Genomic DNA, 22,547 nt, shown 5'->3' on the forward strand with positions numbered 1-22,547 from the left:
CGGGACCCAGCGGCGGCCCGGCAGCGAGGCGGAGCCGCCCCCTGACCCCGGGCGGGCACGAGCGTTCCAGAACGTTCTGGAACCGCCGGGCCCCGCAACCTGCACCCTCTGTGCCGGGGCACGGCGCGCATGCGCACGGCGCCCCGGGGCCCCTGAGGCTGCGGCGCGCGGGGCCGAGCCGGGCTAGCCATGCAGGTTCCCGGGCCCGGCCGCGCGGGGCCCGCCGTGGGCGGGCGCCCGGCGAGGGGCGGGGCCGAGGCAGCGGGAGCCGAGCGCCGCCCGCCCTGCGCGCACACCACCCGCACGCCGCCCGCCTGTCCCGCACGGCCCCGCCGGTGAGAGCCGGGACGCGGCCTGGGGGAGCTGGGGGCTGCGATCAGCCCCGGCTGCCCTCAGGGTGGCCGTTAACGTCCTGAGGGGGCGCGCGCTGGGCGGCCGTTACGGGGGGAGGGGGGGACAAACCGCGTGTGTGCGGCCTGGCGGCGGCTCCGTGAACGGGTGGGGGGGCGTCCTGGTGCTCCTGGGGCTGGCGGCCCCGCGGCCGTGCAGCGCGGCCCGGCTGGCGGCAGGGGGCGAGCGGCGCTTGACCTTGCGGCGCGTGTCCTGCGAGGCGGCGTGGCCCGGCCGGCCGCTGGGGCCTCGGGGCCCTGAGCACTGGGTTGGCTGCGGTGGGCTTCTGCTCTTGGTCCTGTTCGGGAACTGGTCCTGCTAAACCTGACAGGTTTTTTTTTTTTTTTTTTCGTTTTCCAGCCATGCTCCGTTTACCTGCAGTGCTCCGTCAGATGAGGCCAGTGTCCAGAGCACTCGCCCCCCACCTAACGCGAGCGTATGCCAAAGATGTGAAGTTCGGAGCAGATGCCAGAGCTCTTATGCTCCAAGGAGTGGACCTCCTAGCAGATGCTGTAGCAGTCACCATGGGGCCAAAGGTAAGCAAAGACTTTGCATTTATTTTGCGTTAACGCTTTGGTCTGGCTGAAAACAGATAGATAGAGAACAGTTTTTCCTAGGTGGAGCTGTGTTATTCCCATCCGTGTGCCTGTAACGGAGCTGCAGGGGCATGGGCAGGCAGCTGCAGGCAGCCATATTCTCATTCAGTCACCTCCCCACGGGCGCAAAGTAAGATGGATCTGAGCACTGTGGAAGGTGCTGCACGTTACTGGGAACGGTTTGAAATAAAATAGGTCAAGGGGGCATGCATGACTGGTTACTCTGGCTCATTTGATAGCCTGTAACAATGTAGTAGATAATTAATCCGACTCACAACGTAAGTAGTTAAATTAGTTCTATTTCTTTGAAATATGAAATACTTTTTGTATAGTTTTGCCTTCTAGAAGTAACAAAAGTACTAAAAGCATAATGTTGAGTTTTCAGTTGACTGGTAAATGTTACCAGCTTAAGTGAAAATTCATGGTAGTGGCCTTCATTTTATGTTGCCTGTAGGGCAAATTTGTAGTCTGATTCCCTTCAAGTTTTAGGCCATTTTGAAAGCTAGCTGTTATATTCTGCATAGTCATACAGCATGCAGTAAGGCTTGAAACGAGGCTCCTTTTGAAGGAAGAGACATTGATTTTTTTCAGGTTCGTAGGAATATCTGTTCCAAGTGGTGTGTCTGTAATGGTTTCTTTGGAATTTTGGACCTGGTCACTAGGTAGTAGTGACCGAGTGTTAGTGGGGTGGGTGGGTGGGATAGTGGTGAAGTACCTGCAAGCTGCAGTTCTGCAGCTTTTGAGGCTTTTTAATAAGTTACATTGAACCACTTGAGCTTCTTGATAGGATTAACTTAGTAACTGTTTTGTCCGTTCTCTAAAGTAGGCTCACTACATCTCAGAATACTTGTGGAAACTTTTAACAAAGGTACAGTTCAGCTCTTTGAAGCTTCTAGTTTGTCAACTTTAAGTACAACTTTGAAATGATATATTTGAAATAAAGTAGACTAAATGAAATGAAGGTAGGAGGTTCAGCACATACGATAACAGCGTGTGCATGGTAGATCTTGTCAAGGCTGCTTGGCCTCTCTGAAATTATTCTTTGCACATTTTTGGAGCCTAACTAGCTTTATTCAAAGACAGAAATGCCATAAACTTGAGCAAGGTGAAGGTTAAGGAACAGTGATGTCAGCAAACTGCAGCTGCTTCCCATAAGCACAGTTCTGCAGAAGGGAATAAAGTTGCAGTGCAGTCAGTTGATTTAACTTTGCCTCAGGCAATGTTGTGAACGTCTAAGCATGATTTTAATGTACTGGTTAAAGGGCAGTTCCTGATGCAACTTTCTGCAACCTTGTGGATTTCTTGTTCCAGCATTGCCACTTCTATTGACTGTTCTCTGTGCATTTACAGAGATTTAGAGGTTGTACTGTAATACCTGGTTCAGCCTCCAGCATTTTTTAAGAACTACCACACTTGTGAGGAAACTTCCCTTTTGAACTGTTCTGTATTTAAAGAAATTGGTTTACAGTCTTACACAATCATCTGATACTGCTGCCAGCTGGCCAGTTGCTTTGTCATTGTGATTCTTGGTATGCAGGACCATTCAAAATGCGGCTGTATTTATGGCTGGCATTCCTTGGTTCAGAAACACAAAGCATCTCTTTGAGTGTAAGCTGGTTAATGTGATGGGATATAAGTAGATGTTGTTCTGCCACTCACCTCGTACCTACCAAACGCCTTTGGAATAAGAACAAGACAAAATATAGAAGAAAAATCAGGCAAAATGAGGAGGGACTATGTGAAGAGGAGCTTATCAGTATCAGTGTCCACCAAAGTCTTCTTGTTCTTGAACCACTTTTAGATTTCGAATAGTGCAGGTCAAATGAAGTAGAAGTAAGAAATCATGTTAAGTAATAATTTGCCATGATTGTTTTATAGGACAAAACTAACAATATGCAAACTCTCATGAGTTCAAAGTTAGTAACTAAAGCTCAACATTTCTTTTTTCTCTAGCTTCTAGGGCTAGCTGTGCTATAGTCTCTTCCATGGCAGCAGTCCAAGGTTAGTTAAATCATTGAGGCAGATGTGAGTGGGCACTGTGCAGGTGAGAACACGGTGCACCATAGTGGCAGCATGCTCTGTCCAAATCCTTAGATAGCTTGGCTTGCCATTCGAGCTCTGCTCTGAGCCAGAGCCACACTGGCATGTGATCAGCTACAGCGGTGTTTCAGCAGGAGCCAGCATGCTCAGCTCTGAGTTGGGCCTGACAGGCCAGGTGAGGGGACAGTGCAGGATCAGCTGGGAGTGACCGGGGTGAGCTGGGGCCTTGGATCTCCCTTCCCTTCTTCCAACTGCTCCAGCTGGCAGGATAGCTGAAGAGCGTTAGGTGAGCAGTGGGAGAGAAGTGGCTGCTTCCATTTCTGCTCTTTCCCGCTAAAACTCAAGAGCATGATTGACTGGGGCAGCTACTGAATTCATCTGGGGAACTTTGTGAGAGGGTGCATCTACCCTGTGTTCCCTGCACAGACCATAATGTTCCACATCAACTTTGTATATTGTTTAGGATATTCCAGCTTTCTAGCTGAATGCAAGGGCAGGCAATTTCTGAGAAGTTAATGCAACGCATTTGAACATATTTATACGTTGTTTTCAGTTCTGTTTGCTAACCACTGATAAGGTTTGCAAGACAGCTCTTTTTCAGAACATGCAAAAAATTGAACTTTCTATTGCTGTTTCTCAATCATATGCTTTTTACTGTGATTTGAAGGACATTTTGCAGAATTTTATGTTAATGTATTTTTGTTAATTTTAGGGGAAAATATGTTAAAGTGAATCTCAACATTTTTTAATATTTATTTATTTATTTATTTATTGTAAGGCCAGTCTTATTTTAATTTCAGACTTTGAGTCTATGACGGTAACCATTATGGTTGGGGGATTCACTGAAAGCTTCCTCCTGTGAAAATATAAAACCATCAAACCATTTTTCCAGTTTTGCCAAACTTGGGAAGTGTATGTACTTGTGAAAAATCCAAACTGAAAGGTGTATGCAAAGTGATATTTTTGTTCATCTGTGGCTGCTCAAGAGGATTTTCATTTGCAGTTGAAGTGTTGCAGTAATGTGCTGTGGGTTGCATGGCTTTCATTTAAAATTTGTTCTTTATCTCCCTAGGGAAGAACAGTTATTATTGAACAAAGCTGGGGAAGTCCCAAAGTGACAAAAGATGGTGTGACAGTAGCAAAAGCAATTGACTTGAAAGACAAATACAAAAATATCGGAGCCAGGTTAGTTCAAGATGTTGCCAACAACACAAATGAAGAAGCAGGAGATGGTACCACCACTGCAACGGTACTCGCACGTGCTATTGCCAAGGAAGGCTTCGAGAAGATCAGCAAAGGAGCTAATCCAGTGGAAATCAGGAGAGGTAATGTTTTCCTTGTTTTTAAAGTTTAATCACTGGCTTTTTTTCTAAGTATTTTTTCGTGCATTGCCTATAAAACAGAAAAATTAATTTGTCATGGGCAAACTATTTAAATCCATTTTTGCATTTAATTAATTTCTGCTTAGTGTATGAATTTACTGTAAATAACTTTTGATCATGACTGAAGGCATGTCACACCAACTCTAAAAGATGATTGCTAAGTATATGTGAGCTATCAGTCACTTGGTTTTGAACATACAAATTTAATGGATTTTTGCAATGTGGGCTTCTTGGATTGGAAACTTTTTTTTCTGTGCTGTATAAATTTTTTGATCACTGACAAGTATCCTGTTCATCTTCAGGGGTGATGCTCGCAGTTGATGCTGTCATAGCTGAACTGAAGAAGCTGTCTAAACCAGTTACAACTCCAGAAGAAATTGCACAGGTAAAAAAAAAAACAACAACAACAACAACAAAAAAAAACTTAATTTTTGCTGGGTTGGGGGGTATATTTTGTGGATACCTCATCCCTGGAAGGTGTTCAAGATGAGGTTGGATGAGGCCCTGAGCAACCTGATCTAGTGGGTGGCGTGCCTGCCCATGGCAGGGGGTTGGAACCAGGTAGTCTTTAAGGTCCCTTCCAACCTGAGCCATTCTGTGATATGACAATGGAGTATTTGTCTTCACATGTTAAGATTTGGAATATGTTTCACTGAACGACCTTCATGGTAACACCTTCATTTTTTTGAGTTACTTAAAACACCCAGTATTCTACGTTTAGCTTTCTGTTAGTTTGGAAGTAGGCAGTTTTTCTCATCCAGTTTGATTGCAAAATGGGGTCATAAAACATAAATTTGCTTACTTGGGAAAAATTGAAGAGACCAAAGATATATTTCTGGATAGGAGGTGATGGCAGATTTCCAGAGGTCTTTTGGATCTGCTGTGGGAGGCTCACATTGATGTGGGTGCGTAGGCCTTCAGGGCTGGTTTCTTCCTGGGGCTGCAGATGCAGATGACCTATCTGTGCTCAGCATGTGGGATATGGCATATGCTTGAGCTGCCCAAAAGTTGTTCGTTGTTCTAACATAGTTCTGGTGTGGATGTGCTGGTCAGCTGCCATATCTTGTCAAGCAGTATTAGAACAGAAAATGTTTTTTGTTGTTGTTTTAGTAAGGAAATCAATCACTTTTACTGTGAAACGAATTTAAGCGGTTTACTGTTTTAGGTTGCCACAATATCAGCAAATGGAGATCAGGAAATTGGTAATATAATCTCTGATGCGATGAAGAAGGTTGGACGAAAAGGTGTAATCACTGTCAAGGTGAGAGTTAGCCAGCTTACGCGCTAAGTGCAAAATGACTGTCCCTTTTCCAGCTAGGGCTGGCTTTCATTCTGTTGTGCACAGCATGCTAAAAATATACTTGATCTTTTGGTAGTAAATAAGGGATTTTTAATGTTGGGTTTCTTGCATCTAAACAGGATGGAAAAACTCTAAATGATGAATTGGAAATCATTGAAGGTATGAAATTCGACAGAGGCTACATCTCTCCTTATTTTATTAATACAGCCAAAGGTGAGTTAACAAAAATGCATGTCAAGTACCTTATAATGGATCTCTAGAAGTTAAAAATAATGGTGTTTACTATAAAGGCTTTGTTATGCTACGCACCGTGGTAACAGGACAGTGGGATCCTTCCCCATCAGAAACTTAAACCTCGTGGTAAAAACTTGAAGTCTTTTTAGCTGCATGCCCCACCACCACCTCTTTTCTGTTTAGCATGAACAGTGTCTGTGCTAACATCAAGCTGGCGCTGCTGTGCTCCAGACAATGTAGAATTGGAAGTGGAGTCTTGAAGAAAATCTATTTTAATGCACTCAGAAAGTACAACATAGCTCCAAACTTACTGCCTAAATTTTAGAGAATGCATGGTGTATTTTTTTATAATCAGATTGTTCAGATATTGCATATTGTTTCTCCAGGGCAGAAATGTGAATTCCAGGATGCTTATGTTTTAATCAGTGAAAAGAAAATTTCTAGTGTACAGTCCATAGTCCCAGCTCTTGAAATTGCCAATGGTCACCGCAAGCCTTTGGTTATTATTGCTGAAGATGTTGATGGAGAAGCTCTTAGCACTCTAGTCTTGAACAGGTAAGGTTTAAAATTCATACTTCTAGACTTTTACAACAACAAATACTGCTTTTTCCTGTGTTTTCATCCTTTTAAATGAATGCATACAAATGTATGTGTTTGAATCTTACCACTACTAAAGAAACAGCAGCTCTAGTAGCCATGCTTCACGTTGGTTGGGACAGAATTTTAGTGGTTTTCTAGCTACTTGTTTTAGCAACTTGAGCTCAGTTCATGGAAGTCCCTGTTTGCTTGACTGGTAGAATTGTACCAAAATGTGTTTTAATAACTAAACTTGTTCTCTGAAAGCATTTGAAATGTTGCTCATTGAATTCTCTTCAGATTGAAGGTTGGTCTTCAGGTTGTTGCTGTAAAAGCGCCAGGTTTTGGTGACAACAGGAAAAACCAGCTTAAGGATATGGCTATTGCTACAGGTGGTGCTGTAAGTAATGATGTTCTAATTGGCTTTTTCCTCTAAGGAATGCTAATGCTGTAAAGAACTTAGTTTTAGGTCCGTAGCTAGTATTGGCTTTGTTGCAGGCTGTTTCTTGAGAAATGTAACAGTAACTCTAGTGGTTGGACTTAGCAATTATCACTATACATGGTTGTGTAATAATACAGCTCTAACCAACCATGAGTAATATGTTTTCACTGACTCAAGTCACATGCAGAATATCCCTGCAGCATTCTATTTTGTTAAGAAGGAACATGAAGGAAACTCTTTGAGAGAAATAGCAAAGCTTACTGGCCTTCTTACAAAACTGGTGGTCTCGTAAGTGCTCAGACCTGAGTCAACAAATACAATTCTATTAAATGTTTGGAAAAGACTGGAGGATGTCTTCTTACTTCATGCTAATGTTGAGTTTTAGTCCCTCAGATTCAGAATAGCTGATATACTTGTTAGTGTTCATTTGTACAGCTTTTTCATATGTGCTTCAAAATCATAGCATGATACTGGGGATCCAAAGCTGGTTGTTGAAATTGATACCTCGTGCTTCATTTAGCTTAAACAGTAATAACAAAAACAGCAAACCCGTTTAAAGTTAACTTTTTTTTGCCAGCATCCTTAACTTTCTTAAATGCAAGGATGAATCTGTAACACAACTAACTATCCAGCCATGTTAAGTCAATGAGTTATATTAGTCAGTCACGAATTAAAAGCTTGCGATTCTCTCTTCAGTGAGGGCCAATTTGTGAGGTACCTGCTTGCCTAGCCTGTGTTAGGAGAAGGGAGGAGCTTCTTTCCACTTAGCTGCAACAGTATGGTGGCTTTGTACTGTCACACTGCTGTATGTGTTCATCTGTCTATAAATAGTGATTTCATGTATGGTGAAGCTGTGAATTCCAACTTCTCATTTTGTTTCAGGTGTTTGGAGAAGAAGGTTTGAACCTAAATGTAGAAGATATTCAGCCCCATGACTTTGGTAAAGTTGGAGAGGTCATTGTGACAAAAGATGACACCATGCTCCTAAAGGGGAAGGGTGAAAAGGCTCAAATTGAAAAACGTATTCAAGAAATCATTGAACAGCTAGAAGTTACCACCAGTGAATATGAAAAAGAGAAGCTGAATGAACGGTTGGCCAAACTCTCTGATGGAGTAGCAGTATTGAAGGTGAGAACTGAAACTTCTTAGGAGTAAAACATACTAATTTATTAGAAGTTTTTTTTCAAATCTGTCTTCCACTAATGCGTTCTCTAGTCACTTGTGAGACAGGAAGTGATACGTAAGTGATAATGGACTTCCTTTATCGGTCCTTTATTGCTGATCTAAGTTCCTACTGTTTGTTTCTCTCATAATCTTACCAACTGATTCAGATAAGGAATTTGGCTTATTGCAGTGCTACACTTCGGCATTAAGAGTTTTGTGCCATTGTACTGCCATTGTGGCAGTAATTCTGTAGCAGTGCTCTCCTAGCCAGGCTCCTCATGCAGACCTTGACATGTGGCTTGCTTGCAGGTTGGCGGTACGAGTGATGTTGAAGTAAATGAGAAGAAAGACAGAGTTACTGATGCCCTGAATGCGACCCGCGCTGCTGTAGAGGAGGGCATTGTTCCAGGAGGTGGCTGTGCACTGCTTCGCTGCATTCCAGCGTTAGACGCTTTAACTCCGGCCAACGAAGATCAGAAAATTGGTAAGTAAATTTCAAATGTTTGTGTAGAAGCGTTATAAATAGATGTTATCTGTCCTAAGGCTTTATAGAATTAAATACAGGCTGTTTTCAGTGAGTTTAGTTACTTGATCTTACGAACATCACATTCCTTCAGTACGGCAGTGTCTGCTTTACAGTAGGAAGGAGCTTTCATTGCATCCCTAACTTGGATGTGAAAGAGCCAATAAAAATAAAGCAGCAGTATCCTCTGCCAACAACTGAGAAGCCATTAAGAGAAGAATTGAGTTGACTGTTACAACCATTGCAGATGGACATAAAATTTAAGAATGCTAAAGACATTGTGGCAAATCAAATGGAAGATGGCTTTATGCTATGTTCAAAAAATTAATATAAATTAATAAAACAGTACTACTTGTAAAACTTCTGCAAATACCTCACAGTGATTTCATTTGTTGACAAATGTCAAGCAGTCAGAAACTTTATTTCCCTGGAAGTAATTAAAAAAAAAAAAAAAAAGTAAAAATGCTCATGTTCTTCCTCAGATGGTTTGATCTTACTGTGTTAATCTCCAGCACATAAATCTGTGCCTTGGCAATAGGAGTATATGTGATATGTAATGCTAAATATCTTTTTCCTTACAGGCATTGAAATAATAAAGAGAACACTGAAAATTCCAGCAATGACTATCGCAAAGAATGCGGGTGTTGAAGGATCATTAATAGTTGAAAAAATACTGCAGAGTCCATCAGAAGTTGGCTATGACGCAATGCTTGGGGACTTTGTAAATATGGTAGAAAAAGGAATCATAGACCCAACGAAGGTAACCTGAAATAGTCCTAGCTTTCCTTCTTCCCACCTCACAGGATAGTAAACAGGTACTAAGTTATTTCTTTCCTATCTTCAGGTCGTGAGAACAGCTCTGATGGATGCTGCAGGTGTTGCTTCTCTCTTATCAACAGCAGAAGCAGTAGTGACTGAAGTTCCTAAAGAAGAAAAGGAGCCAGCAATGGGAGGAATGGGTGGGATGGGTGGAGGAATGGGAGGTGGCATGTTCTAATTCCTGGGATACTGATGCGTCATGAACTCTGCTGTTTAAGACTGACAGTTCTGACTTAAAAACTTCAGATGTCAGTGGAAGAGGATGGATAGTGACTGAAGTGAGGCTGGTGTTTAAAAGAATCACTGTAACCATCAGTTACTGGATTTCATTTAACACACATGTAATTGTTTACAGTCATTGTCCATGCCTACAGATAATTTATTTTGTATTTTTTGAATAAAGACATTTGTACATTCCTGATAACTGGGTGCAAGATCCATCTACCAAGGTCCTGATTTAAACTTAATTAAGGCACTTGATATTCTGTTTCAGAATTTATTGGTGCTTGCCAGTACTAGGAAGAACTTGGAAGCCACTGTGCGTGAGACTAGACAATTGTGTACAAAGTAGACAAATATACACTTATGTGACCTTTATGTAATAAAACAACCTGCTCAAAAATTACGAAATGTATCACCTTATTCATCTGTACACAAAGCCAGAGTTCTTGGAGAAACTTGATAGCCCACTTCTAAGATGTAATAGAAATGTGACTCTTATGCTTGGAAAAACTGGAGGACATTTCTCTCCAAGAAACATTCCTCTGCTAAAAATGTTAATCGGAAATACAAGTGACTTAAATTTTGGTAAGAAGTACCTAAGCTGAGCTGCCACAATACTTTGCAATATTAAACAATGCTGTGGAAACAAGGCACGCGCAGTGACTTTATTTTGCCCTTTCCATATTGCTCATTGCATATGCTTGAACAGGCTAACTGAATCGTTCACAGTACTGTGGGAGGGCAAGTGCCTTAAGGGTATGAAACAGGTAAGTTGTCTTAGCTAAGAAAGACTTCTGAGTATCTTAAATACTACTTTTGCTTGGGTATATTATGTAGTTATCTCTGTGGTTTGACACCTGCAGTCTTCCAGCTTCCTGATTTATATTTAAATTGTCAGCAGTAGATGTGGTTTCATACTTAGTCAGCTTTGAATGCCATCTACTGTTTTCTGACTTGACACAGCTAATAACACTAATGTGTAACGTCTTTTCTCTCTGCTTCCCAACTCCATTTTGCAAACACTTCCAAGTAATGGTGTTCCCAAACTCATGTATGTTTTTCTTTCATTGTCTCAGTACATAAAATTGTTTTACAACTTCCTAGGTGCTTTAAAACTGACCTCTTAATCCAGCTGTGACTTTCCTCAACTGTCTACAACTAAGAACCATCTTTCACACATCCTGTATGAATTTTTAATTGCTTTTTCTGGGAAAGTGTGTAAATGCTCTGAGACTGCTGCAGGGCAGTCTATATCCTGAAACTTACTATGTTATGTAGTACATTGCCACCTATTCTGTAGTAACCACGTGAATTCAGATGCTTTGGAAGAGCAGACTGGCTTCAGCTATGAAATACACCTGAAGCTTCACCTAATTCAGTCATGACCTTCTGTAATTTAAGAAGGTGCGTAGCGAGGATACTAAATTTATTCTAACCTATTCACTTAGGTTTCTTTGGAGACTGGAAAGAGTACTAACCTAAGGAATAGAACTACTGAAAATCAGCTTAAGATAGCTGGTACCATCTCACTGCACTGATACTTAAATGGAAGTTAGGTACTGAAAGGAGACAACTAAGATTTAGCTCTATATTGTGCATTACTGAATGACAAGTGGCCTTGGATGTATTTATGCTGTGCTAAGTGGAGGACAGCTCCTTCCCTCCTTCCACAACAATGTGGTACAGAAGATGATGCCTCCATGCCCTCATTCTCACTGAAGTGACATTTGTTTACTGTGTTTCGAACTGGGAACTATGTTTGCATTAGCTGGGATTTATCTAGCATAACCTCAATACAATGCCTAACAGTGAAACAGGGGCAGGTAGGCAAATTCAGCCTGCCAAATGTACTAGAAATACAACAGTTTCTGGAGCCCAGACAGCTAAGAACCACTGGACATAGCTGAAACTGCTGTACTTGGCACTATACGTACCTGTTATGAAAACTCAGTGTTAAGGCTGCTTTTTTTTTTCTATAACAGTTGCTGGTCAGAATTCAAGTATTTGGAGACTCCTGACTTAATCCTTGTCATTGATTTGGATCAAAAGCACCTGCTAGTTGATGTTGGACACACTGTACTCTACTCCCTAAGACTAAAATGTCAGAATCTCCCTTAACTTGGCCAGAGTTGACTGAGGTGATGCTGGTAAGTTACATTCATGGTACTAATAACTTAAACTTGAGTTAATATATTACAATACTGAAAAAATGTTAGCTTGTTTTATAAGGCAGAGCTTATGCTGTGATTACAGAAACCGTTTGGCAGGTTAATAAACAGCAGCCTGAGTTATCTTGTGTTACAGTAGATGCCAATTGTCTGTTACTGATAACACTTTGAATTGCACTTGATAGCAGCTTGAATAGACTACATTGATCTAGCTGAACACGTGCGTGTTTTGTACAGTATAAAATTACATATAAAGCTCAGATATGAAATAGATGCCCCAAAAAGAAGCATGCCACCTCTTGTACAGAGTGTACAAACAAGTTTATAATGGAGGTTGTTGACATTTTCCCCATTACATTTGATGAACTTCATGAAGCATTAACTCCCGAGGTATGCTTGTTTCTGGGCCATGGAGTTTGGATGCTCTTCTTTCAAAGGCAGTGACCATCTGCTTGACTACTTCATCAAAAAACAGCGTAGCAAGTTGTGAGTGTAGAAGCGAACGAAATTCAAAAGAAATCTGTTAAAACAGAGAAGATTTTGTCTTGTATTTACTGTTGTAGTAAAATGCTGTTAGAGATAACTTCATTAAAGAATCTTCAGTTAAGCTGCAAGTAGGTTGCAGAAGAAAGAACAGATAAAACTGAACAATAGGTGAGTGTGTATGTAAAGAAAAGCCTTATTCTTTGTTCAGAGGACTGTTTTCCTATTCTTTTCAATTAGAAGAATCATTTTGTTCAATTCTCTTATGTAATCATTCCCATTTATCTAAACCAACTGTATGTTACTTAAATGACACATCACAAAACATACATAAAAGATTTAGGGTAGTGAAAAACTACAAACCAACAACAGTAACTAAGTTACTCTGCACATAAAATTCCCTTGAGGGACAAAATTTCGAAGAAAATCCTGCGTAGCAAGGCAGCAGATTTACAGGTAACATGAAGCAAGCCCAAGACTGGTTTAAAGGCAGCTTGAAATAGTTGCCTATTAGGTAACAACATTTTAAATTAGTTTTTCCATCTAGGTAGACGTAGTTAACAGTATGTTCAAACAATGCTAATTTACAGACTGAAGCTTATAATTTGCTTTTGTCTGCTCTGTCTCCTTCCTAGACATGTCCTGCCCTCTACGTTTGCTGTCCTGACATGGGCAGTCAGTTTTGGAATACAACCATCCCGGATAAGTCCTCTGTACCAAGTCCTTGGGCCTCCTACTGCAGTGCTCAAACTGATTTGTACATTCCCTTTTAGTTACTGGATCCTTCAGTTTAATAATTACACTGAAGCTACTGTAGTAGTTAACAGCGCAGGAGCACAGGGAGTTTGCTTTCTCTCTCCACCCCCTAAAAGAAAAATTGATGACAACAGCAAGGTCACTTTTATGTCAAATAGCCTTCAAATATACTTTGTGCTGTACTGGCCTTTGGTCTAGTTTAAGAACATTACCCTAAGGCTATGGTATTGGATTTAGTTTTGCCTTCTACAGTTTTCCAGAAATGATTACAAAGTTGTCAGGAAAAGAAACAGCTTGCATTTCTTCTGCCCTTCTATCATTCCTGTTACTGCATGTCTTTTGGATTGAGATTTAAGTACTTAAATCATACCTGAGAAATCAGCAGATGAAATGCCAAATGAAGCAAATGTATGTTATCTCAAATTGTTTACGAGTATTGCATATTAATTGCTGGAATAGTAGTATAGAATTAATGTGGAATGTAAGCCAGCTGTAGCTTCATTTGCACTTGATCTCAAGCATCAGTAAAAATTAATGTGCCTTTTCAAAGTCTGAGATGACATTTATAACATGTTGAGCTCTGCAAAGCAGGGATCGTAAATGTTGCATCATGTTCAGTAACTATGTAAGAACCTGAGATGTTTTTATGAAGCTTGCAGATAGCAATACGTTGTGCTTAAATCTATGTGTTAAATCACTCAAGAGCCGAAATGCAACTGAAACTAAATGTCTTATTAAAGTTCAGTGTATATATAATGTACCACCAGTCTGGCAGAACAGTAACGCAGTAGGCTGAGGAAACCAGCATCATCTAAAATTCAAGTAACTTTCTAAAGCGAACTACCATTCTCGAAATCAGTCCTGTCTCTCCCAAGTACTTAGTTGTGCAGTGTGTTGTGAGAAGTTGGTTTTGAAATGTTTATCATTACTATCTGCGTAGGCCCAGAGGCTAAGTCACGCAGCAAGTTGAAATTGAGCAAGGGTTAGAATCCTTAAGTATGTGCTGTTGTGAGCCTGCCCCCTGCTCAGCTGGCTATATTTGCTTCTGCTACCTCAAAATGGTGTAAATGAGATATCAAGAATTAATAGTGTTTCCTCAAGAAAGCAAGAATGTCCTTTTGAAGTCCAGTTTTGACTCTCTTTAACTGAAATTCTCAACCTGAAGTGTCAAAACATGGCTTTGGTAGGGGGAAAAAAAAAGTATTTTCCTCATAAACTTGCTATTTAGCTAATAGGGCTTAAACAGTTGCTTAATTTGAGTTTTCTCAGCTGATTTATGGCTTGACTAAAAAGCTGTCTTACTAGTCAGTAGCAGGAACTGTCACGATTTGCCTGGAAAAAAATCAAATATCACGAGCAAATAACATGTAAGCATAGTCAGTAAATCCCATCAGAAATGTATTTTCAAGTGCCTATAGATTCATTTTTACTGTTGAACTGTATGAAGTGCAATACAGCAATAACTTGAGTTATTAACCCAAGGAAGTTGTGCCAGTTTACAAATATTCCAAAAACTCTTTTTCTGTCTACAGAAAAATGACTTCTAAAGCACAGTATCCCAGAAGACATCAGGATCAACCTATTTCTGTGTACTTTTGTAGCCTGTTCTGAACCCCAGATTAGTTAAGTGCTGAATGCAACACCCTTAACACCATGCAGTGTAAGAAAAAATAAGTGATGGAAGAAAAAATTGAAAAGCAAGAACTCGCAGTAAGGAAAGCAACTTGTCTAGGAATAACAGACTAAACCAGATACTGGGTTTAAAATGCAGTATTTTGGAACTGCAGTGATATCCCATCATAGAGTAGAGAGACAGCATTTCTCCTAAAAGCTGGTACAGTGGTATTATAGAAGAAGGAGTAAGACGTAAAATACATTAAATATTAAATCTAGAAGTCAGGAAATTAAACTACAGGCCAAACAGGATGGATGGGAAAACACCTACTTTCTGATAACAAAAGCACGTAGGTTGTAAAGTCATTAAAGAAAATAGCAAAGTCCACAAATATGTTGAGTATTTCTCTCTCTGTATTTGCTTATCTTAGTATGTAGAGAATTGTATGGTGAGAGATACCAGTCCCTAGACTGTTCGGTTATATGTGGAAACCTCACAGAAGACTTGTCTCTCAATGACTGTGTAGCAGTTTTCATGTTGTAAAACTTACTGCAAAAAAAACACTTTTTGATAGTAGTAACTAACTTTTTTGCAGTGTTTGTGTGTGTGTATACACCCTATTTGTAGCATGTGGCGGTTTTAATTAGAATACTTACTGAAAAATCCAATGTACATGTCCTTGGATAGCCAGGGATACCTGGGCTGAAACGCCACACTGTTTCCAAGTGATTAAATAGTCTTCCGTCTGTGCAGGATGCCTAAAAGAAAGTTTAAAAAGTCAAGCTACAGGTGGGCTCTTACATGAGACAAATCAGTATTACTGAAGCATGCACATTTTGTTAGACAGTGAAGGTCACGGCATAGTTAAAATTATTCTTTATAGTGCAGCCAGCAAAGGATCCCATTTGCACACTGTCACTTAGAGCAAAGTAGCTGAATCCCTTTCAAGTTACGGGAAGGATCTTTGGTTTTAGCCATAAAACAGATCTCTTGTATGATGCATAGAATACCATAATAATGTTAAAGATATCTACCAGAATTGAGAACAGGGTCCTTATTTTCATTCATTTCACTTTTGGCACATACAACTATTTTTGTGTGGCTATATTTTAAATAGAAAAAGACTGAAATACATATATTTGAAAAATCATTCAAATACATCATCTCAATTGGCTTGGAGTTACTAAAGAGAATTGCTGTAATTATTTTTAAACTTTCTTTACAGTTCTTACTGTCGACACAAGCATACATAGCTTTTGCTTGTGGTTTGAAAGCACAGATAAGCTAAGCCACGTCAAAGACAAATCAGCAGCACAAAAATACCACCATTTCTCTGCCCAGTGCAGGGATGCAAAACCTCCCTACTTCTGTAACAGCAAGGGGAGGAGTAGAGGGAAGAGCAGACAGGCCTGAAGAGCTGGGCTTGCTTTTCTCATTGCTGCCAAAAGGGCAGGAAGAATGGGAAAAGTGCCAGTGTGTCCCCCTTGCTCCCAACCTTATAAGTAGCAAAACTCACTCGACACTTCTCAGCAGCAAGAGCTGCTGCTACCAGCCTGATATTCTAGGGCTCAAGCGCTGCTGCTGTAAGCAACAAACACATGCTCATTTTGTCACCACCAACAGCCCACTATACAAAACCACTGTGCAAGCTCCCTTTGCCCAGAGTTATTTCTGAAGACAGTGAAATAGTCCGAACACACGGTCATTTCATTTCCTTGTGGTAATGTTCCTCCAGTTATGTGAAGATGATATGTTTAGGAGAAAAAATCCCAACAGAGAAAATGCTAATAAATCTAGGAAGAAGAAACTTAAAGTGTTCTCCTCACCACTTTCATGGTCTTTTCAGAGACCAGAATTCTTCTTTTGAGAGAATTAGAGTGAATAAGAATTGGTAAGCCAAACTGATAGCTGTGCAAAATAAAAAGTCTTGTCAGGGAAGAGTAGAAAGGGAGAGCAGCATGTAAAATGCAGATTTTTCCATTGTAACTGTTGAGCTTTCTTAATAATGGGAGAGATTTTTTTTTCTTTCCAAAATGAATAAGTACCTTGAAAAAAAGCACTTTGCATATTCTTTCAAATTCATGTCTCCCCTGTACTTAAGAAACCCATTTCTGTTTTATGCAGTGTCTTGTTAATGGAAGCCTAGAAAAGAATAATGTAATAGGATACCCAAACAATTATCTTGACCGGTAATCAGCTGTTGTAATTTGACTAGTTATTCCAAAAGATAGTCAAAATTGCATGAAGGGGGAGAGGCAGTTTTTATGAGTCTGTTCTGAGCTGTTCCTAACAAACAGATTTGAACCTCTAACGTAAACGAGCAGCTGGAAGATCCAGACCTCATTTAAAATTTCTCCCTTTATTACCCTTGAAAAAAACGAAAGGAGAAATACAATTGCTGTACAAATTAATCCTAAGAAATGGACTTGAAATCTACCGTTCTATCATGGCATCAATATACTGAATAACAGGCTCTTCAGCAGATCCTCTGCCTAAACTTCTTAAATAAACTGGTTAGAATTGTCAGAAGAAAAATAATGACATCATTTTGCTAAGGCACTAGAAGCTACAAAGAGATAACCTTTAAGTCTCTATTATTTTTGCATTTAGAGAGGCTTGGACAAAATTAAAACAAACAAAAAAACACAACAAATAGATATCTTCACTAATGGCTACTTGTTTTTTTTTCCAGCAAAAGCCAATTAAAAGGCAATTTTTCCCCCTATTTGGCAGCTTATGTTTTAAAAGCACATTGAAATTAACACCAGGTAACCTATAGTCTTTAAACAAAAGCAAAACAAGTTTTGAGCCACAGGAAGCAATTCCAGCATTAATTTTGTTTTTAAAAGAGCTTCCTGGAATATTTAATTTTTTACACACAAGTTACGGAAAGATACAGCTAAAAAAAATAAAAAATAAATTACCTTAACTAAATGCGGCCTCACGAGGGTAACAACTGATGTATACCTTTCTACAACAGGAGGGAATCCTATTTCTAGCTGTGCTTTGCAGTATCCAGAGCGCTTTGATAATATATCTGACTTCTTACACCATGGCACAAATAGTTTGTAATCTTCCACAACAGCAACAACTGCATACATTTCCTGCATAGAATATCTGGAAGCAGAAATACAAATGTTACAGTTACAAGGTGTTTTAACTAGGAACTCAGTATTATAAGGTTCAAAGATACTATAAGTGGCATAGGCAGTTTTGATGGTGAACATGCAGTCACCTGAAAACACTACCACTATTTTTGGAAGTTAAAAATGCAACTCTATTAAGATCAAAAAAAAAAAAGTAATAAACTGGTAAAAGTCTTCGCACAAGAAAAGCAAAACACCACACAGCATCTAGCAGTAAAGTTAGTGAACATTGAACCAGATGTATGCTACTTTCTGCAATATTAGGAATGTTAGGTAAGCATGCTTAGATTTCAAATGGAAAAGTAGTTTTTCCATCGTAGCTGTGTCTTGATTTAGGTAGATTTTAGATATTTCATAGAACAAAAGAATCCATACCTCACAGCTACCAAGAAAAGGTGTAACAAAACTAGGGGACTGTTTTCAAAGGTTTAAACAGAATACTACTTAGACCTCACCCCCCAAAAAAATAAAAAATACTTTCAAGAGAAAAACAGTGAGTATTATTGGACAAAGGCTCCTTTTAAATGAAATCTGTTGCAGTTCAAGAACTATCACATAAAAGAATATTAACCATCATGAAAAAAATACTAACCCTAATGAACAAATCATACTATTGTGGACTAGAGGCTGGGAGCAGATCCAAAACTCATTAAATTAATGGGAAATTTTCCACTAGTTTTAAGGCAAACTGGGTTTCAAAGAGTTTTTGTATGCATGTACTTCACCACACAACTAATTATTTTCCTTCTTTTAAAGAAAGAAGCAAATCTCAAATGACAAGTACAACATAATGCAAGTGTAACATTGGCACGTATTTTTGAGAAATGGGAGAAAATTGAGTTTTCACACCTTTTGGTTTATCCCCATTTCACCAGACAAATAACGCATGCTTCCCTTTCAGGGTTGTTTTTGTTTCGTCATGAAATAAAAAGGTTATTTCTGCTATTTCCTTCCAAGGAGCAGGTGTATGGGGTTCCTAAATTTTTGATACCCAATTTCTGACTTGACAGCCTGATCTCTAAAAATTTTGAAAGTTAAAACTCATTTCTACTCTCCACCTGGGCACAGTCTCAGGGACATGTGCCTTCAGGGATGCTCAGTCTTTGAACTTTTAGTGCAAATGTGAAAACCGTAAATGCATAAAGTATTGTTCCACTTTTCTATACAAACCCTATAATTCTTCTTTCAGAATATTCTTTTCTTTTATTTACTAGTGGTGCAGCAATGTTGAAGAAACTTCTTGAAAAGGCATGGCTCATTACAGGTACTTGCAGAGAAGAAATTCTGGTCATCAGAATACCACAGGAAGCCAAGTGCCTGCAACATTGAAAATGCCTTTTAGACTCCTTTCTTATCAGCAAAATAGATCACAACACATTAAGCTGAGATGCAAAGTCTGTTGTATAGCATTCCAGAAAACATCCAATTTAGATGGAAAAACAAAGGCTCATAAGTGTTTGCGAACTTTTAAAAAAAAAGTCTTTTTTTTCCCCTTTAAGAGAAACTAAAAATGGCTCCCAGTCACGAGAAAAGTAACTGGCCGAGTAAAATACAAAGGCCCGCATTAAACACTGGCTTCGTGGCAGCCTGAGTTCACGTACAGGACTCACGCACTTAGTGTGCAGAATTAATTTTGCTTTCTTACCAGAAAAATCATGCAAAAAAGTAGAAAAGTCTCCAATTGCGGATATGAAGTAGAATTCTGCAGTAATCCCTCTGCTGCCTTCCTGCTCTTATAAGGAAAGTTTCATTTTGAAAGTCCTTTTAGAAACTGCATTGTATCCCCATTTCTTTCTTTTGAAAATATCACACAGAACCATGGATGCAGTGTTTTCATAAATAAAACTTAACAGTTTAGCTTTATGAAATGCTAGTAGTTCTAAGATTCCATCTCAGTTTTCTGGTTTTGAACCTATACTAAAATCTAAAACAATATTCATTGTGGTTAATAGGACTCATGCTGAATTACTGATTTTGCCTAAAATGCTGCTTCAAAAGTTCTGATTTCTGGCACCGGGGAGTTAAAAAGGTCACTATTTGCTGTCAGCGCTTCTACATATGTAAGCTAAAAAGCAACCTAGGCCATCTTCTGTCAGTAATTAAACGATCAGGACTGCACTTCTGGATTTACACGGTCAAAAATGGAACCAACCTTCCCACTTGGTGTAAGGCTTGCTTGTTATTATTTTATTTAAACACAGCTAACAGATAGATGCCGTTTTTTCCTGGCCACCAAACTAGCACAGCAAATTCTGATAAGTCTTTCTACAGCAAGCTCTGCAAACATTTGGAATTGTATCTCAAAGGATATGGACAGAGTCTGTTTTTTTCCACTTGGACCGGACAGGACTGTTAAGGAAAACCATGGCTTTGACAGGAACGCTGGATGCCTGCCAGTAACCTTGTAGCTGCCTCAACCTGATTCATAGAAAGAGTTCAGAACTTTGGACCAGACCTTGTTCTGGAGAGCTGAATTATTTTCTCCATCTGTGGCTACCTATAAGTGCACTGTCCTAACTAGCTGTCGGGACTCTTCTGTTGGTTTGTTCTTACTGTAATGCTATGCCAGCACACTGCTTCAGGCAGTTTTATGTATACACGTTTAAGTGCAGGGCTGAAAAACGATCTCCACAAGTACTTTGTTATTGCTCTAAGATCAAGTCCTTTTCGCAGTTACACTGCCATTCAAGGAAGGGAAGGTTAAGAGAGGTTATAGTGTTAACAGAGCTGGTGGGACTTGGTCTCTCTCTAGATTTTATTTGAAGAGAAACAGATGCTACAAGAATGTGCTGGGCCTGGTCCCAGTTCAGGAAAGCATACCTCTCCAGAAACCACAAAAGCAGAGACTTCGGTGGACTGTCACGCATGTTTTTGTGAACCTGGTGAAGGCCTCAGGAGAAAAGCTAAGTCCGTACTTAAATGCAGAAATGCCTACCACTCCTTTATTATACTCTGAGGGTAACACAGTCAGTGCCACTCATACTGCTCTTACTGGCATCATTCAATTCCTGTCCCTTGCTGCTTTCTCTCTAAACATACTAACATACTCTCATAACATACTCTCTAAACATCACAGTATCACCCGACTTACACGACCTGAAAAGGAAGCATTTACTGTTGTGTGGTATACATGATCTCTATGTGGTGATTATTTTTAATAGTTACATTTCCAAAGACTAAAATATTTTGAAAAAAGGAATCTCCAACTCCTAATTATAAAAAGACTGAAATCAGCGGTCAGAGCACACCCATGTAGTTGGGCTTACTGCTATCCCAACTGTTCCTTCCATGAAGCTGGTGTTATCAGATTGCCGGTTAATGGTCAGTGAGATGAGAGCTGATCTTATTCACATTCTTTGTGGACAGCTGTTCGAGTCCCAAAAAATGAGCTTTGCCAGCAAGTGTCCTCGTGAGCATCTCAGCCTGAACAAGCCTGAACACAGGAGACTAATTTACCAGCTCGGTCCTTGAAGCCTGCTGCTCAGCGCAGTGAGGGGTCCGCCAAGGTGACAACAGGTACAGACTCTACACTGGTGGCAGTGCGACACGTGAAAGCACACCGCGCTGCAGGGCTACAAATAGTCCAGCAACATTTCCGATCCGGTGTGCGCTGGGTTAAAACCAGCCACCAGGATTCTTTTACCTCACACTAGACACATTCTCAAAACTAGTTTGCAGCCTGCTGCTCAGGAAGTTTCTTTACCCTGGATGCTGTTCATAGTGATGGATTTTGCTCTTAGTTTGGAACCGTATCATCTCTAAAAAATTACTTTTAAAGCAATGATTCTAGTTTACAGGATTGAACTATTTTAGTGCTGCAATTACATCTCAAAGACTTAATGCGTGTCCCTTGTGTTTAAATTAAGAAATACAGTCCAAGTGAGACGATAGAGCACAGCGCTGCAGAGTAAGAATTACGTCGGATGCCTGCTTGCATTTCGACATCGCGACCCAGTGTCAATTTTTCTGCATTTTCCCTGTTTCCGAGGCCGGCGGTAAGACCCCTAGCGCACTAAAGCCGCGGGGGCAGCCCTGGCAGGGAGGCGGGGGGATCCCGGTGCTGCCCGTTGAGACCCATCCTGACACCCGCCCGCCCCTGCCGCTCTCAGCCCGGCTCCTCTCCGGGGCGGTGCCGGCCTCGGACCTAATAGGAGCCGGGCTCCCGCTGCGGCACCCGGGCGGAACGCCCCTCCCGCTTCGCTCGGCCGGCTGGAAGCTCGAGGGCCCCCAGCCCCCCCGCCTCGCCCCGTACCTGCCGGTGGCGCCGAGCCCCGCGGCCAGCACCCGCCCGCTGCGCGCCATCGCCGGGCCCCGCCGCCACCGACCGGCCCGGAGCCGCCTGGGGGCCGCGGGGGGGGGGCGGGGGCGGGCACGTGACGGGCACGTGACGGGCTCGGCGGGGGCGGGAGGGAGGTGCCCGAGCTCATTGGCCCGGCGGCGCGCGGCCGTCCCGGGGCTGTGGCGCGCGGGGCGTGTAACGGTCACTGATGGTCCGTAACAGTCTGGACCAGCCCCGAACGGTTCTGCTACACAGCGACTCGGCCTCCATCGCCCCGTTACGCGTTCTTACAGCTCTGCTGGAGGGAGTTCTAGGCAAGGTGAACTGTTCTACAGCTGTTACGTGTTACGTATCCTGCGCTTCATGGTGTATGGCACAAGTTGTTTGAGCCCGCAAGGCCTCCTTCCGTAAA

General features: G+C 41.1%; 2 protein-coding genes across 2 annotated transcripts; one reads left to right on the forward strand and one right to left on the reverse strand.

Annotated features, from left to right (window-relative positions):
- The first annotated feature begins 226 nt into the window (after nucleotides 1-226).
- On the forward strand, nucleotides 227-10,081 carry HSPD1 (heat shock protein family D (Hsp60) member 1). Its single transcript, XM_040562648.1, has 12 exons — nucleotides 227-335; nucleotides 751-926; nucleotides 4,099-4,351; nucleotides 4,711-4,793; nucleotides 5,574-5,669; nucleotides 5,828-5,921; nucleotides 6,329-6,497; nucleotides 6,819-6,918; nucleotides 7,843-8,088; nucleotides 8,434-8,608; nucleotides 9,229-9,407; nucleotides 9,492-10,081. Exons 2-12 carry the CDS (start codon nucleotides 753-755, stop codon nucleotides 9,642-9,644), a joined length of 1,722 nt encoding a protein of 573 aa, XP_040418582.1. The 5' UTR covers nucleotides 227-335; nucleotides 751-752; the 3' UTR covers nucleotides 9,645-10,081.
- Nucleotides 10,082-11,898: 1,817 nt separating this feature from the next.
- COQ10B (coenzyme Q10B) lies at nucleotides 11,899-22,237 on the reverse strand. Its single transcript, XM_040562662.1, has 5 exons — nucleotides 22,109-22,237; nucleotides 19,027-19,173; nucleotides 17,635-17,827; nucleotides 15,367-15,468; nucleotides 11,899-12,376 (listed from the first exon to the last, which is right to left on the reverse strand). Exons 1-5 carry the CDS (start codon nucleotides 22,156-22,158, stop codon nucleotides 12,209-12,211), a joined length of 660 nt encoding a protein of 219 aa, XP_040418596.1. The 5' UTR covers nucleotides 22,159-22,237; the 3' UTR covers nucleotides 11,899-12,208.
- Nucleotides 22,238-22,547: the final 310 nt, after the last annotated feature.

Source organism: Cygnus olor, chromosome 6, assembly GCF_009769625.2.
Source record: "Cygnus olor isolate bCygOlo1 chromosome 6, bCygOlo1.pri.v2, whole genome shotgun sequence".
NCBI classification, from domain to species: Eukaryota; Metazoa; Chordata; class Aves; order Anseriformes; family Anatidae; genus Cygnus; species Cygnus olor.

Coding starts and splice junctions, on each gene's coding strand:
- HSPD1 (XM_040562648.1), top strand. CDS start 753: ATGCTCCGTTTACCTGCAGTGCTCCGTCAGATGAGGCCAGTGTCCAGA. Junction 8,089..8,433: donor ATGGAGTAGCAGTATTGAAG/GTGAGAACTGAA, acceptor GCTTGCTTGCAG/GTTGGCGGTACGAGTGATGT. Junction 9,408..9,491: donor GAATCATAGACCCAACGAAG/GTAACCTGAAAT, acceptor TCCTATCTTCAG/GTCGTGAGAACAGCTCTGAT.
- COQ10B (XM_040562662.1), bottom strand. CDS start 22,158: ATGGCGCGCAGCGGGCGGGTGCTGGCCGCGGGGCTCGGCGCCACCGGC. Junction 19,174..22,108: donor GGGCTCGGCGCCACCGGCAG/GTACGGGGCGAG, acceptor TCAATGTTGCAG/GCACTTGGCTTCCTGTGGTA. Junction 17,828..19,026: donor TCTGAAAGAAGAATTATAGG/GTTTGTATAGAA, acceptor TTCTGCTTCCAG/ATATTCTATGCAGGAAATGT.